At 40.6% G+C, this 12,055-nt stretch overlaps 1 protein-coding gene across 1 annotated transcript in view; it reads right to left on the bottom strand.

Annotated features, from left to right (window-relative positions):
• The window catches only part of MSH3 (mutS homolog 3), a 3,764,176-nt gene that overhangs the window by 1,089,939 nt on the left and 2,662,182 nt on the right, over positions 1-12,055 (bottom strand). The window contains exon 20 of the mRNA XM_044064237.1: positions 7,626-7,783. Within this exon, the coding sequence (XP_043920172.1) occupies positions 7,626-7,783 (158 nt within the window). The remainder of the gene's footprint in view (positions 1-7,625; positions 7,784-12,055) is intronic.

Genomic DNA, 12,055 nt, shown 5'->3' with positions numbered 1-12,055 from the left:
CTGTTCTAGCATTAGTCTAAATGCAATATGTAAAACAATAGCTTTCTTCCAGTAAGATGTGCATTAGTACTTCATACTGCAGTATTAGACACAATCAAGAGATGTACAGCCAATACTACATTGATAGATGGATGCTAAACATTAAACAACATTTTTTTTTAATGTAAATGAAAAACTGTGGGCTTCAAAAAGATTTGAACGTAATTTATAAAATAAAACTAACAAGAGGCATAAAGTACAGTCATGTATCTAGTATAAATATAGATGTTCGAGTGTATTCACTGTTGCAGTCATTACACCTAGGTTATCCTGCTACCCGCAGTCGGCCTGAATTCCAAAGTCTAGGTCCGGTGTCGGTTGCTGTCTTCTCTTCCCTAATGTCAGTGCGCCAGGGGTATAAAAGATGCAGCCGACGCCATTTTCTTCAGTTTTTCTTGCCCCAGATGTAAGGTGCCCCCAAATTGGTAGGCTGAAAATTATGCCAATAAGGATGCATGCACTAAAATAAACATTTCCTTCATCTACAAGCAAATACACCACATAGGTTGCATAGGACAGAGAAGTACAGATAAGTCCCAGCAAAGAAAAGGGGGATGATGGGTGGGTAACCTGGACTGCAACAGTGAATACACTCGAACATCTACATTTATGGTAGGTACACAACTGTACTATGTTCATCGTGTTTCACTGTTGCAGTCATTACACTTGGGTTGAATCCCAAAGCTGAGGTTGGGTGGCTGGGTCTAAATAGGATTAGGAGAGGCTATAAGACCCTGCAGAACTGCAGTGGCAAAGCCTGCTCTGGATTTAGAGTAGAGAGGTAAGTGGTAGTGCTTGGTAAAAGTGTGTACTGAACTCCAAGTTGCAGCCTCTAAAATGTCTTTGGTTGGTACTCGTCTGAGGAAGGCTGCTGAAGTGGCTGCTGCTCTGGTTGAGTGTGGCCTAATGCCCTTAGGCACTGATTTGTCATGTTGTGAATAGCAGAGACGAATGCAGTGGCCTATCCATTTTGAAATAGTCTGCTTTGAGATGGACTTTCCTTGTGATCCTGCAGCATATGCTACAAAGAGTTGCTCAGTCTTTCTGAAAGCTTTAGTTCTGTCCAAGTAGAAGCATAGCTGTCTGTGTATGTCCAAAGAATGCAGGAGTCTCTCACCCTTATTCTGTGGGTTTGAATAAAAGATAGGCAAATGAATGGTTTGGTTAAGGGCCACAATCAACATTACCTTAGGCACAAATGTCGGGTTCATCCTCACAGAAACCCTGTCTGGATAGAAAATGATAAAAGGTTCCACAGCCATGAGTGCCTGTAATTCTGAGACTCATCTTGCAGAGGTTATTGCTAGGAGCACAGCTGTTTTCCAAGATAAGAACTTTATTTCAGCTGTATTGGCTGGCTCAAAAGGCGGCAGTGTGAGTTTTTCCAAGACATAACTGAGGTCCCATGCAGGTATTGGTGCTGTCTTTGGAGGTCTTATGTTTTTGGCCCCTCTGAGGTACTGTCTAGGCAGTGGATGTGAAAAAATTGGTGGTTCCGTATTGTAATGAGCTGAAATGGCAGAGGCATGGATTTTAATTGATTAAAAGGATAGGCCTTTGTCCAGCATCTCAGTTAGGTATTGTAAAATCTGAAGAATATTTGGTACAAACATGTCAATTCCTTGTGCTTGGTTCCAAGCACAGAATCTTTTCCATTTTTCTGCATAAGATTTTCTGGTACTGGGCCTCCTGGCCTCCAAAATGACATCCATCACTGCTTTAGAGAGAGGTGTGTTCTGAATGGCTACATTATCCACCATGTTGCCAGATTTAGGGTTCTGAGTTGGCTGTGCAGGATCTGATTGTTTCGTTGGGTCAGTAAATATGGAATTAGAGGCAATGTCCAGGCTGGGCCTTGAGACAAGCTCTTTAGGATTGGGTACCAGTGCTGGCGGGGCCAGTCTGGAGCAATCAGAATCATTTTTGGCTTCTCTTGTCTGACCTTTAGGAGTACCTTGGGGAGGAGAGGCAGAGGAGGAAAGGCATATACTGTTAGGGTTTTCCAGCTGAATGATAGAGCATCCACTTTCCATGCTTGCTTGTGATAAGTCCTTGTGCAGAATTTCTGTAGTTGGCAGTTGTGAGGTGAGGCAAATATATCTATGTCTGGGCATCCCCATTTCTTTATTATCATGCTGAAGACTTGTGGATTCAGTTTCCACTCATGGGGATCCGTGAGGTTTCTGCTTAGTTCGTCAGCCAGAGCATTTTTCTTTCCTGGCAGGAATTTTGCTTGCAGGTGTACTTGATAAGTCAATGCTGTGTCCCACAAAGTCATGGCTCGTCTGCAGAGGGGGTAGGAATGAGTGCCTCCCTGTTTGTTTATGTACCACATTACTGTAGTATTGTCCGTCCTTATCAGTAGTTGTCCTGGATGGAGTAGATCCTTGAAAGCCGTCAGGGCATTCTGAACAGCTAGCATCTCTTTTTGATTGATGTGAAGATGCCTTTGGCTTGTGGGCCATGTGCCTGAATACATTTTCCTGCCATGTGGGCCCCCCAGGCATAATCTGAAGCATCTGTTGTTATTCTTTGCCTGGATGTGGGTAGGCTGAATGGCTGTCCCTTGTTGTGGTCATAGTCCTGTGCCCACCATCGAAACTCCTGTTGCAGGCAAGGAATGAGGGTAATTAATGTTTCCAGGCTGTGACAACGTTGAGTCCAAACACTTTTTAGATACCACTGTAGTTTCCTCATATGCAGTCTGGCATATGGAATTAGCAGAATGCAGGATGCCATGATGCCCAAAGCCTGCAGAATTTTTCTTGCAGATAACTGGGGGTTTGTTGCCAACATTTTGAAGTAAGAAGTCAGTTGCCTTTGTTTGTCTGACGTGAGATAAGCCATCTGGGCAGTTGTATTTAAGCTTGCACCCAGGAATATTATCTCTTGAGATGGTACTAGTTTTGATTTCTTTTCGTTTACTGTGTACCCTAGGCAAATTAGTAATCTTTTTACAAACGCCAGATGCTTTAGTAGAATGTCCTTGTTCTCTGCTTGAATAAGGCAATCGTCCAAGTAAGGCTATATTTGAATTCCTTTGTCTGCAAAATGCAATTACTGGTGCCAGGCATTTTGTGAAGACCCTGGGCGCAGTAGATAAGCCAAAGGGCAGTGTAGAGAATTGGTAGTGCATTGAGCCAGCTATGAATCTGAGGTATCTTCTGCAAGATTGTCTGACTGGAATATGCAGGTGTGCCTCTTTTAGGTCCAAAGTTACAAGCCAAGCCTTCTTGCCCAGTATGGGCAGAAGCTGCTGCAGAGTCAACATTTTGAATTTTGGAACGTCCAGAAATGTATTTAGAATAGACAGGTCCAGTATTGGTCTCCAGGCTTTGTCTTTTCTGGGTACCAAGAAAAGTCTTGAGTAAAATCCTTGTCCCTGCTCTTGCTGTGGTGCTTACTGATTGGCCCTCATGTCCATGAGGGATGAAACTTGTTTTTGTGCCTCTGCCCATTGATTGTGTGGCAGGTCTGGCATACTTTTTGCTCTTGGCAGAGTGTGAAAGTGGAAACTGTAGCCCTGGGACACTATATGCAAGACCCATTGGTCCTGGGTGATCATGTGCCAATTTTGAGAAAAAAGTGCTAGTTTTCCCCCTAAGGGTTCATAGGTTCATACTGGGCTATCTGCCCTAGGGCATTTATAAGCCTAGTCAGAGTGTGTTTGGCTTTCACCACCCATTTTAAATTAATTTTGCTATGCCCTTTTTCGAGGTTAGTATACTGTGCCTCTGTCTAACAGTGACACAGAAGTGATACCCGGGGTAAACCTATGATCTCCCATCCACTCATCAAGATTCCTCTTGAAGAGAGTCAATGAGGGACTCTGCCTAACCTGGACTGGGATTTTATTCCAGAGTAAAGGGAGCCTCTGGGTTATGAATCTGTCCCTCCAACATGTCCTATTTATTTCAGTGCTGAGGTTCAAGTCTCTCGAGCATGTAGCTCGATGGGATTTGGATTTTCTGAGGTGCAGCATGTACCCCCCCCCCCAAGGGGGCTGCCAAAAGATAAGTGCTTGGTGCTGGTAGAGGAAAGTCATTGGGACTGTTTCCTGTATGGCTGTGATTTGTCTTCTCCGCTTTTGGAGGTAGAAGCGCCCCACTGTTTAGGCCTGTATGAGCCCTGGGGCTGGGGTCTGCCTCTGGGGCGTCTGTATCTGCCTCTATGTGGCCTGTCTGACACTGGAAAGGACCAATTCTTTGTAGGCCAATTCCTGCTAAATCTGGGTGGCTGTACCTGTAAGAAATACTTTACTGTTTGCAAAGATTTCGCTTTGTCCTCCATTTACTTCAACACCTCCTCTGCTGTAACACCAAATGAGGTATCATGCTGTAATGGAGCATCTAATAATTTTGCTTTAACATGATCAGGCAGATTCTGTTCCTTTAACCAAGCATGCCACCTAATGACAGAACCCATAACTGCAGCCCTGCAAGAGGCCTCCAGAGAATCAAAACCACATTGCAATGCATGCTTTCCCACTTGTTCAGTTGCATGCAATAAATACTGCATTTCCTTATTTTCTGCACAATCAGAATTTGACAACAGTTTCTGTTTTAGCAGCGCCATTAAGTATTGCTGATATTTAAGCATATGAAATTGACAATTTAAAGCCCTCACAGCCAAAGTAGCAGAAGTGTAAACCTTTTTTCCCCATCTATCTAGTGCCCTTGAATCTCTATCAGAGGGGATAGGGTTTTTTGCAGTAGAAGCCTTGACTCCTTTGGGACCCTTAGAAATAGTTTCTGGGTCAGCAGCAGGGTTTTTATGAAGAAATTTATGTGAATCTGGAACCCTGTAGTATCTGTCTGGTTTAACAGGGGCAGGGGGTAAGGAGTCTGGAGAAAGTCCGGACTCTGAAAATACATCATCTACAACGTCTAACACAGGAGGAATAGCCAAAGGCCTGTGCTGAGGTAGTAAAAGAAAATCTCTAAGCCTTTTCTTAGATTCTGAGTAGTCTTTGCTCTCCCAGTGGAAGTGCTCCCTCATGGTATGCAGGGTTTCCCCAAAAGAATAATACTCAGGCGGTGAGGCTGAAGGGATAGATTCTTCAGCATCAGAATCCTCGTAAGGAGGAAGAGAGTATTCCTGTTCAGAAGAAGAGTCAGAGGAAATGGAAACCTGATCTGAAGATTCATATTCTGTCTCTTGCCTAGGCCTCTTGTCAGGAGGGGGATGGAAAACCCTGATCAAGATAATTAGGTCTTTGGCCATTTTGAGCATCTGTTTTTAAGGCATGGTAGTCTGTCCAGGAGAATGCTGTACTTGTTTCTTTGTCTTTAGAACTGCTTTAGTCTTTACTTTGGAAGCTGAAGTAGGCTTTACATATAATTGTGTAGGTCTGAAAACACCCTCAGAAGCCGATGCCTGCTCAGCGGCTCTGGACCCATCTGAGGGAATAGTTTCCGAGTGTCCAATACTTTGAGTATCCAGAGGCCTAGCTGGCTCCATGTGGGAGTCGTCAGCGGCCTGTGGCTCTGAGGTAGCGGGCACCAGGGGCTGCGAAAGCGCCTCACTGAGAACCGGCGACTGGCTTAGTGGAAGCCTCGTCGTCGGTTTTGGACTTCGGATGCCTGTCCTTTTCTTTTTCCTTGTGCTTTTTATAAACTCCAGTCATCAGTTGTTCCGACGGCATTATATAATTGAATCTTCAGCCAAAGTAATGAAAGGCAAAATCGTACCGATGCTTAATAATGCTTTGGTTAAATCTAGCACAAAACTGACAGCTAGCAACGTTGTGATCAGGGCCTAGGCAAGGAATACAGTAAGAATGAAAATCCTTATGAGGTATTTGCATCCCACAAGAAATACAATTGTTAACTTTTTCTGACATCGGACTGGAGCATGAAAAAAGTTTCCCCAACGGGGTACTTAGCTTTAATGAAGACTTCGGATCTGAAATTCATTTTTGAAAATCTCAGGAGTCGGCCAACCAGCACTTGCGAACTGCTTTTGCTTCAGGCACCGCGCGGCAAGAAAGACTGAAGAAAATGGCGTCGGCTGTATCTTTTATACCCCTGGCGCACTGACGTCAGGGAAGAGGCGACAACAACCGACGCCAGACAAAGACTTTGGAATTCAGGCCGACTGCGGGTAGCCTGCCAGCAGGATAACCCAAGTGTAATGACTGCAACAGTGAAACACGATGAACATCATACATTTTAAAAACATCCAAATGTATATATGTCATTAATATGAACAAATACATATATTAAAATGTGCACTTGAACTGTCATCAATAATCACCTTGATGGTGAAGGTAGGATGGTAAATATCTCAAATAAATCTTTTAGTTTCCGAAATGTACTGTGCAGCTGATACAGAGTCACATAGTCGACAAAGCTTCCATAAAAGGTAAAAAATCTTGCAAGCAAAGGCAAGGCACATCTACTGCCTAGTCTCCCTAAGTCCTCTGACACAACCTTGTCATCATCAAGAGATTATCAGTTTAAGGACCAAAGCATCTTTTCAAACACAACTTAATGTAAGGCTATTCAAATTTATTTATTATTTATTTTAAATAATTTATTTAAATTTGAACAGTAAATCTGGATAAAACCATTGTGCTTGAGGATTCAAACCAAATAAATTAATTCAAAATAAAATTATCCCCTTTCTGGTGGAGACCTGAAGTATTATGAGCAAGTCATGCATGCTCCTATTTGTTCCTTATCCTAAACGGCATACAATTTAATAGTTCACAATTCCAGCTTAATTTACAGTAATGTGATGAAAATACTTCCATGCTAGTTATTTACTGACATTTGATTACTGTAAAAGTTGGTCTGGATAGGTGCCCATTTACAGTGAAGGCCAGGAGAGGAAAAGTTCCAAATTATTATAAAACATTTTAAGAACAATAATTTTACAATTTTTAAAAATAATACAAAAACATCTGCAGTTTAAATAATTAGGCAAAATTTGACATCATGTGAAAACATTGGTTAAGAATAGAAGCAACTTCTAATAATATTTAGAGAAATTTAAGCCAGTTTATAGAGAAATTAAAGAGAAGTTAGTACAATACAAACAGGAACTGCAATATTAAGTGAGAGAAAACAAGGTTATGGCATATTGAGAAAAAGAGTTGGGAGAGAAATTGACTGAAATAACGAAGTGAATGAAGAAGAGAGAGTAAAGAGGTGTCCGGTATGAATATGTGCTTGTTCATATTTAGGGATATAGTTTACACTGGTGTTGAGAAGAACAGAGCCAGAGTTTGGCTAGGAAGTCTTTCAGAATGATGTTAAAGAACTGGAGGGAGGGTATTGACCTGATGGGTACAGGTAAGGAGTTCCAAGCCTTAGCAACATGGTATGAGAACAGACAATGCCCAGCAGATTTGATAGGGTTTGTGGACGGAGAAAAGTTTTTGGTAACTGGATTCTAATGACTGATTGCCTGGTCAGTGGAATGTAATGTTCAAGTGAATTAATGCACAGGATCACAAAAATAAATACATAACCGACCAAAATAAATCAATGCAAACAATAATTGCTACAAAATAAAGAAATAAACAAATGACTGGTATTTTACAGTGACTGTCTGCAGAGAAAGAAACATGATTCACATCCTACCTGGTATAAATTCCATCCACAATTCCAATGACAGCTTCATCAGCAGGAACGTAAGACCCAATATGTGCCATAATGGTGATCAGTGCTACCTGTCTAATGTAAGAGCTCTTTCCTCCCATGTTAGGTCCTGTGATGATCATAACCCTTTCTCCAAATTCCTGAAATCCCAAAACAGAACTGTGTCATTAAAACAGATTTACAATTAAAGTAAATTTTAAACATTACATCAAAGATGACATTCAATAATATATTTATACAATGTTTTCTCTGTTAAACTCAGGTCCCATCTGCTTGGGTTGGTAGCAGCTCTGATGGCTGTAAGAGATCCTGTGGCACCTATCAAAAGAGTACAGGAGGTTCCCTGATGCCCTGGCAAAATGTTCGCCAGTCAGAGTGAATACCACCTCAGGTCTTTCCTGAAAAGAGGACACTGAGCTAGTGGGACTAACCTGCGCAACAAAAAGTAAGTAAATAAAAACAGCACAGCAGATATTTTTGGTACTACTAGACTATATCAGCAAACAATGGCAAACACCAAACATTCTGTTCAGCACTACATGAACACAATATGCCTACTATGCATTCAGGTGGTTCACCAGAGATTATCAAATCACTGGTTCTGTGACTGTCATTGCCTTACATTGAACAGTACAGCAAATATTTTATTTACTTATTTATTTAACATTTGTTTACCGGGAAAATCTGACTTGGAACTAAGTCAATTTTCAGCGGAGGCCCAGAGAGAAACTTTCCAGACGCATGTCTTTGCACCCAGAGGAAACCCGTACGAACCCAGGGAGGACATGCAGACTCCGCACAGAAAGCACTCCAGCTGAGAATCGAACCAGAGAACCTCTTGCTGTGAGGTGACAATGCTATCGCTGCACCACTGCATCGTCTTGCAAGTCTTGTTATAGGCTAACCCTTAAAAGACAGTTTAGTCACTGCTTTTACTACTAGAGTTAACACAGACTGATTTTTTTATAACATAATTGATAACAGTGGAAAACAACTTCTGATGTTATAATAATATAACTTTATTCATATAAAAATAACTATACTTAGAGCAAGCTTAAAAGGCACATCATGTATCTTAGGTAACCTACAAAATTTATGCCCTAAAGAAATAAAGACAGACAGTGTGGGAAGAACACCTGATATGTCCAGACATGCTGGAAAACCTGCTGGTATTTGCATTAAGCCTTATATTTTATTTGCTTCATTATTTGTGGATACTCCACAGGTCTGTGCATGTGGAATGAATCTTAAGACAGTTACATTTTGAAGTGACTTGCCTGACTGTATCTCCTCTTATGTCTAGATAAGGCGGATATAGGAAAATAAGAAGTTGCTGACTTAAAATTCAAAAGACAAACAAATCTGACATAACACGAAAAAGCACTAATAAAACTGAGTGTGGCATGTGAAGCCTCTTTTAAGAAAACAACCTACTTTTCAACCAAAAGGCCAATCCTATTCCTTTCAGAATATGAAGGCTGTAATCTTTACTGATGGAGTGAACCATTTACATACAGGTTACTGGCGCAAAAGAAATCACCTCATACAGCCACATCCTAAAGCAGGATCTGACAGTGGGCTCTCCTCTCGTGAGCAAATTTTTCAAAGACTGGAAACAAGTTCTTGTTTCATTAGAAAAATATATATTACAATGTACAATCCAAGATGAGAAGCTCTGTTTATGCAGACAGTTCTTTCCTTTGCCCACAGGTAAATCCAACAAACACTCTGCTTATACTTGATTGGTTGTAAATGTGCAATTGTTAAGAACTCCGTGCACAACAAATGTCTTCAGCAGAATTCCAGTGGAATACATGAGCATTTTAAGGGCATGATTCAAACTGATTCTTAAGGGAAAAAATGCATTCTGTGGAGAAACATTCTTTAGCAAAAATAAAAAGATTCTGCAAACTACAGAAATTAGAAATACGTGTACTCACCATATCAGTTAATCTTTGTGATGGTTCTCTGCGAGGGAGCATCTGGGATTTCCTTACTAACACCTTCTTAGTATTATTGTTTTATGATTTCTGATTTCCATGCTCAGACTGAAGACAGTAACCCTGCTGGTGCAGTCACCACACTGGGTTCTAAGAGCATAGCTGGCTCATGGTTTTTAGTTCTGTCCTTGTGGAACATGAGTGAGATGCACCTAAATCATGCTACAAACTAAACAAGGGTATAACATTTTAATTCTCTTAAATTTATAGGGCACACAACTGCTTTAATGGATGAAGAGATCTTCCGACATAATAAGAAATGTGGGACAGTAACCACCCCCACAGCAAACAGCCTTCACAAAGATAAAATAATACTAGGGGTACTCACATGTCTCTAACATCCAACATTGAAGGCCCTTCTGCCAAGGACATGAATGAAAAATTCCAAAGAGTAGATAACACCTCCTTGTGAGAGATAAGCTGGATAAGCCAAACACAAGGTTTAAAAGGCCACAGCCCTCAGCATGGAATTGTCAAAGGAATCCTGAGTATGGAGTGCATATCTAAATAGTAGTGTCTGGTGAGGCCAGGCACCAAAACAAAGTGACTATGACACTGATACATTCTTGAAAAAAAGCAGTAAAAGCAGCAGGTCCCATAGCTAAATGAAGGTATGAAGGCAACTGTCTGCTGTCCTGAGATTCACCCTGGAAATAAAACAGGAAGAGAGATGGAATAATTAAGAAACAGTTTCAAAATTACTTAGGAAGAAAATGGAAGTTTACCCTTAAAGGAAACTAAGTTTGCGCAAAAGACCAAGTATGGATTGTTTGGAAATTACAACCTAAAGGTCAAAGAGCTGGCTGACAGAAGTGATGACAAAGAAGTAAAGTTTTCCAATAAAGGAACTATAATTCCATTCATCCATATGGATATCCTATCAGTCACAATGTTCAACTCCCCGAGAGGAAGGGAGTTTCTTCAATGTGTTTAGAGATGAGGCGCCCCTGCCTGACAAGTGTGTGCTGAATTAGAGGTCAGATTCTCACAAAATTATGTTCTGAAATGAAAGAAATATGCGCCAAGATACAGAAGGTTACTTGCCAAAGAAAACTGGTGTCTAAGTCAGGTCAGGCATACCTGTAAGTAAAACCACTGAGGCAGAGAGAAGGCAACTTCTTTGCCCAGCCAGAGAAAAGCTTTTATTGAAAATGCATCTGTTTAGTGTAGGCAATCCTGACAGCTTTAAGGACTCCTGAGACTTCTGCAAGAAGGCCTGGACAAATCAACATATCTATGGAAGGAATTACACCCTGAAATGCACCAAGGTTTGTTCTCAAACAGTGAAATATCCTTTACTCAGACCAAGATGAAAAGAGTACCTGAGAAGCTCTTCTTTGTCACCGGGGATGACGAAAATGAGTCTCTGTCTTTTTCTCTGAACTTGGTAAACTGAAGCATGTTCAATGGCAACAGTGAAAAGGCATAAAGATGCCTTCTCCTCTACAAAGAAAATGATCCACTGTCCACTTACCATAGCAGTGCTGCAAAAAACAGAATATAGGAAGGATCACAAATCTTGAGACACGCAGCTCAATTTTCATTATGTTCCTTATCTAGAAGACCTTCTGTACACAGGATTTCCCGAGTCCCAGTTTCAGAAAAAAAAGATGCGACTCGAGGTATACTTTGCTTTGTTTAAATCAGGAAGGTACTGTAACCAGTTGACCACTGCCAAGCACACATTACTTCTCAAGTGCAATAAAAACACATATATTCTGGTTGAGAATTTCAGTGTTCTAAGTACCAAATAGTTGAGGTAAGAACAGAAAAATAACAGTTTTCAAGATTTTTGCATAGCTGTGGATCAGCAGTTACACTTTCATTAACGCATTGATATTAAATGCTAAAAAGAATACACTACCATGTACATAAATTCAAGAAATCCCTACGTTACACTGGATCTAAACTGCTCAAGAAAATCTAAAACAGAATATAACCTACTCCCACTGGTTGCTAATGTTAAAATCATTCAAAACCAAAAGAAAACATGTATAAATGTATAATAAGGAAACTCTACAACATGAAAAGCTGAAATTGCCAATACAGATTAACTTTGATGGAACTCTTCTATTTATATTACAAAAAGGGTAGAGGGGACATGATAAATGTTTTAAAGCTAGCTCTACGCATACTTGTTTTTATTCTTGGGATTCAATAGATGTAAAAAAATATATATATACAAAACTAAATTAACAATATAAGTAAAACTAAAAGATGTACTACAGCACTTACTGAAAAGGGTGCAGAAAAATGGAATGCATCTCCATCCAAAGTTACAGAAAACAGCAATATGAAAGTCTTTAAAGCAAAAAATGGATGCATTCTGGGAGGGTAAGTGTTACTCTTCAGGCTAGTAAGCAGGCAATCACTTTCACAAATCTAATCCCATGATTTGATATGTTTTGAAGG

Source organism: Protopterus annectens, chromosome 2.part2 (assembly GCF_019279795.1).
Source record: "Protopterus annectens isolate FY-2018-M chromosome 2.part2, PAN1.0, whole genome shotgun sequence".
Taxonomy (NCBI): Eukaryota; Metazoa; Chordata; order Ceratodontiformes; family Protopteridae; genus Protopterus; species Protopterus annectens.
The sequence above is the reverse complement of the archived record's forward strand: the minus strand, read 5'-3'. Positions and strand labels throughout refer to the sequence as shown.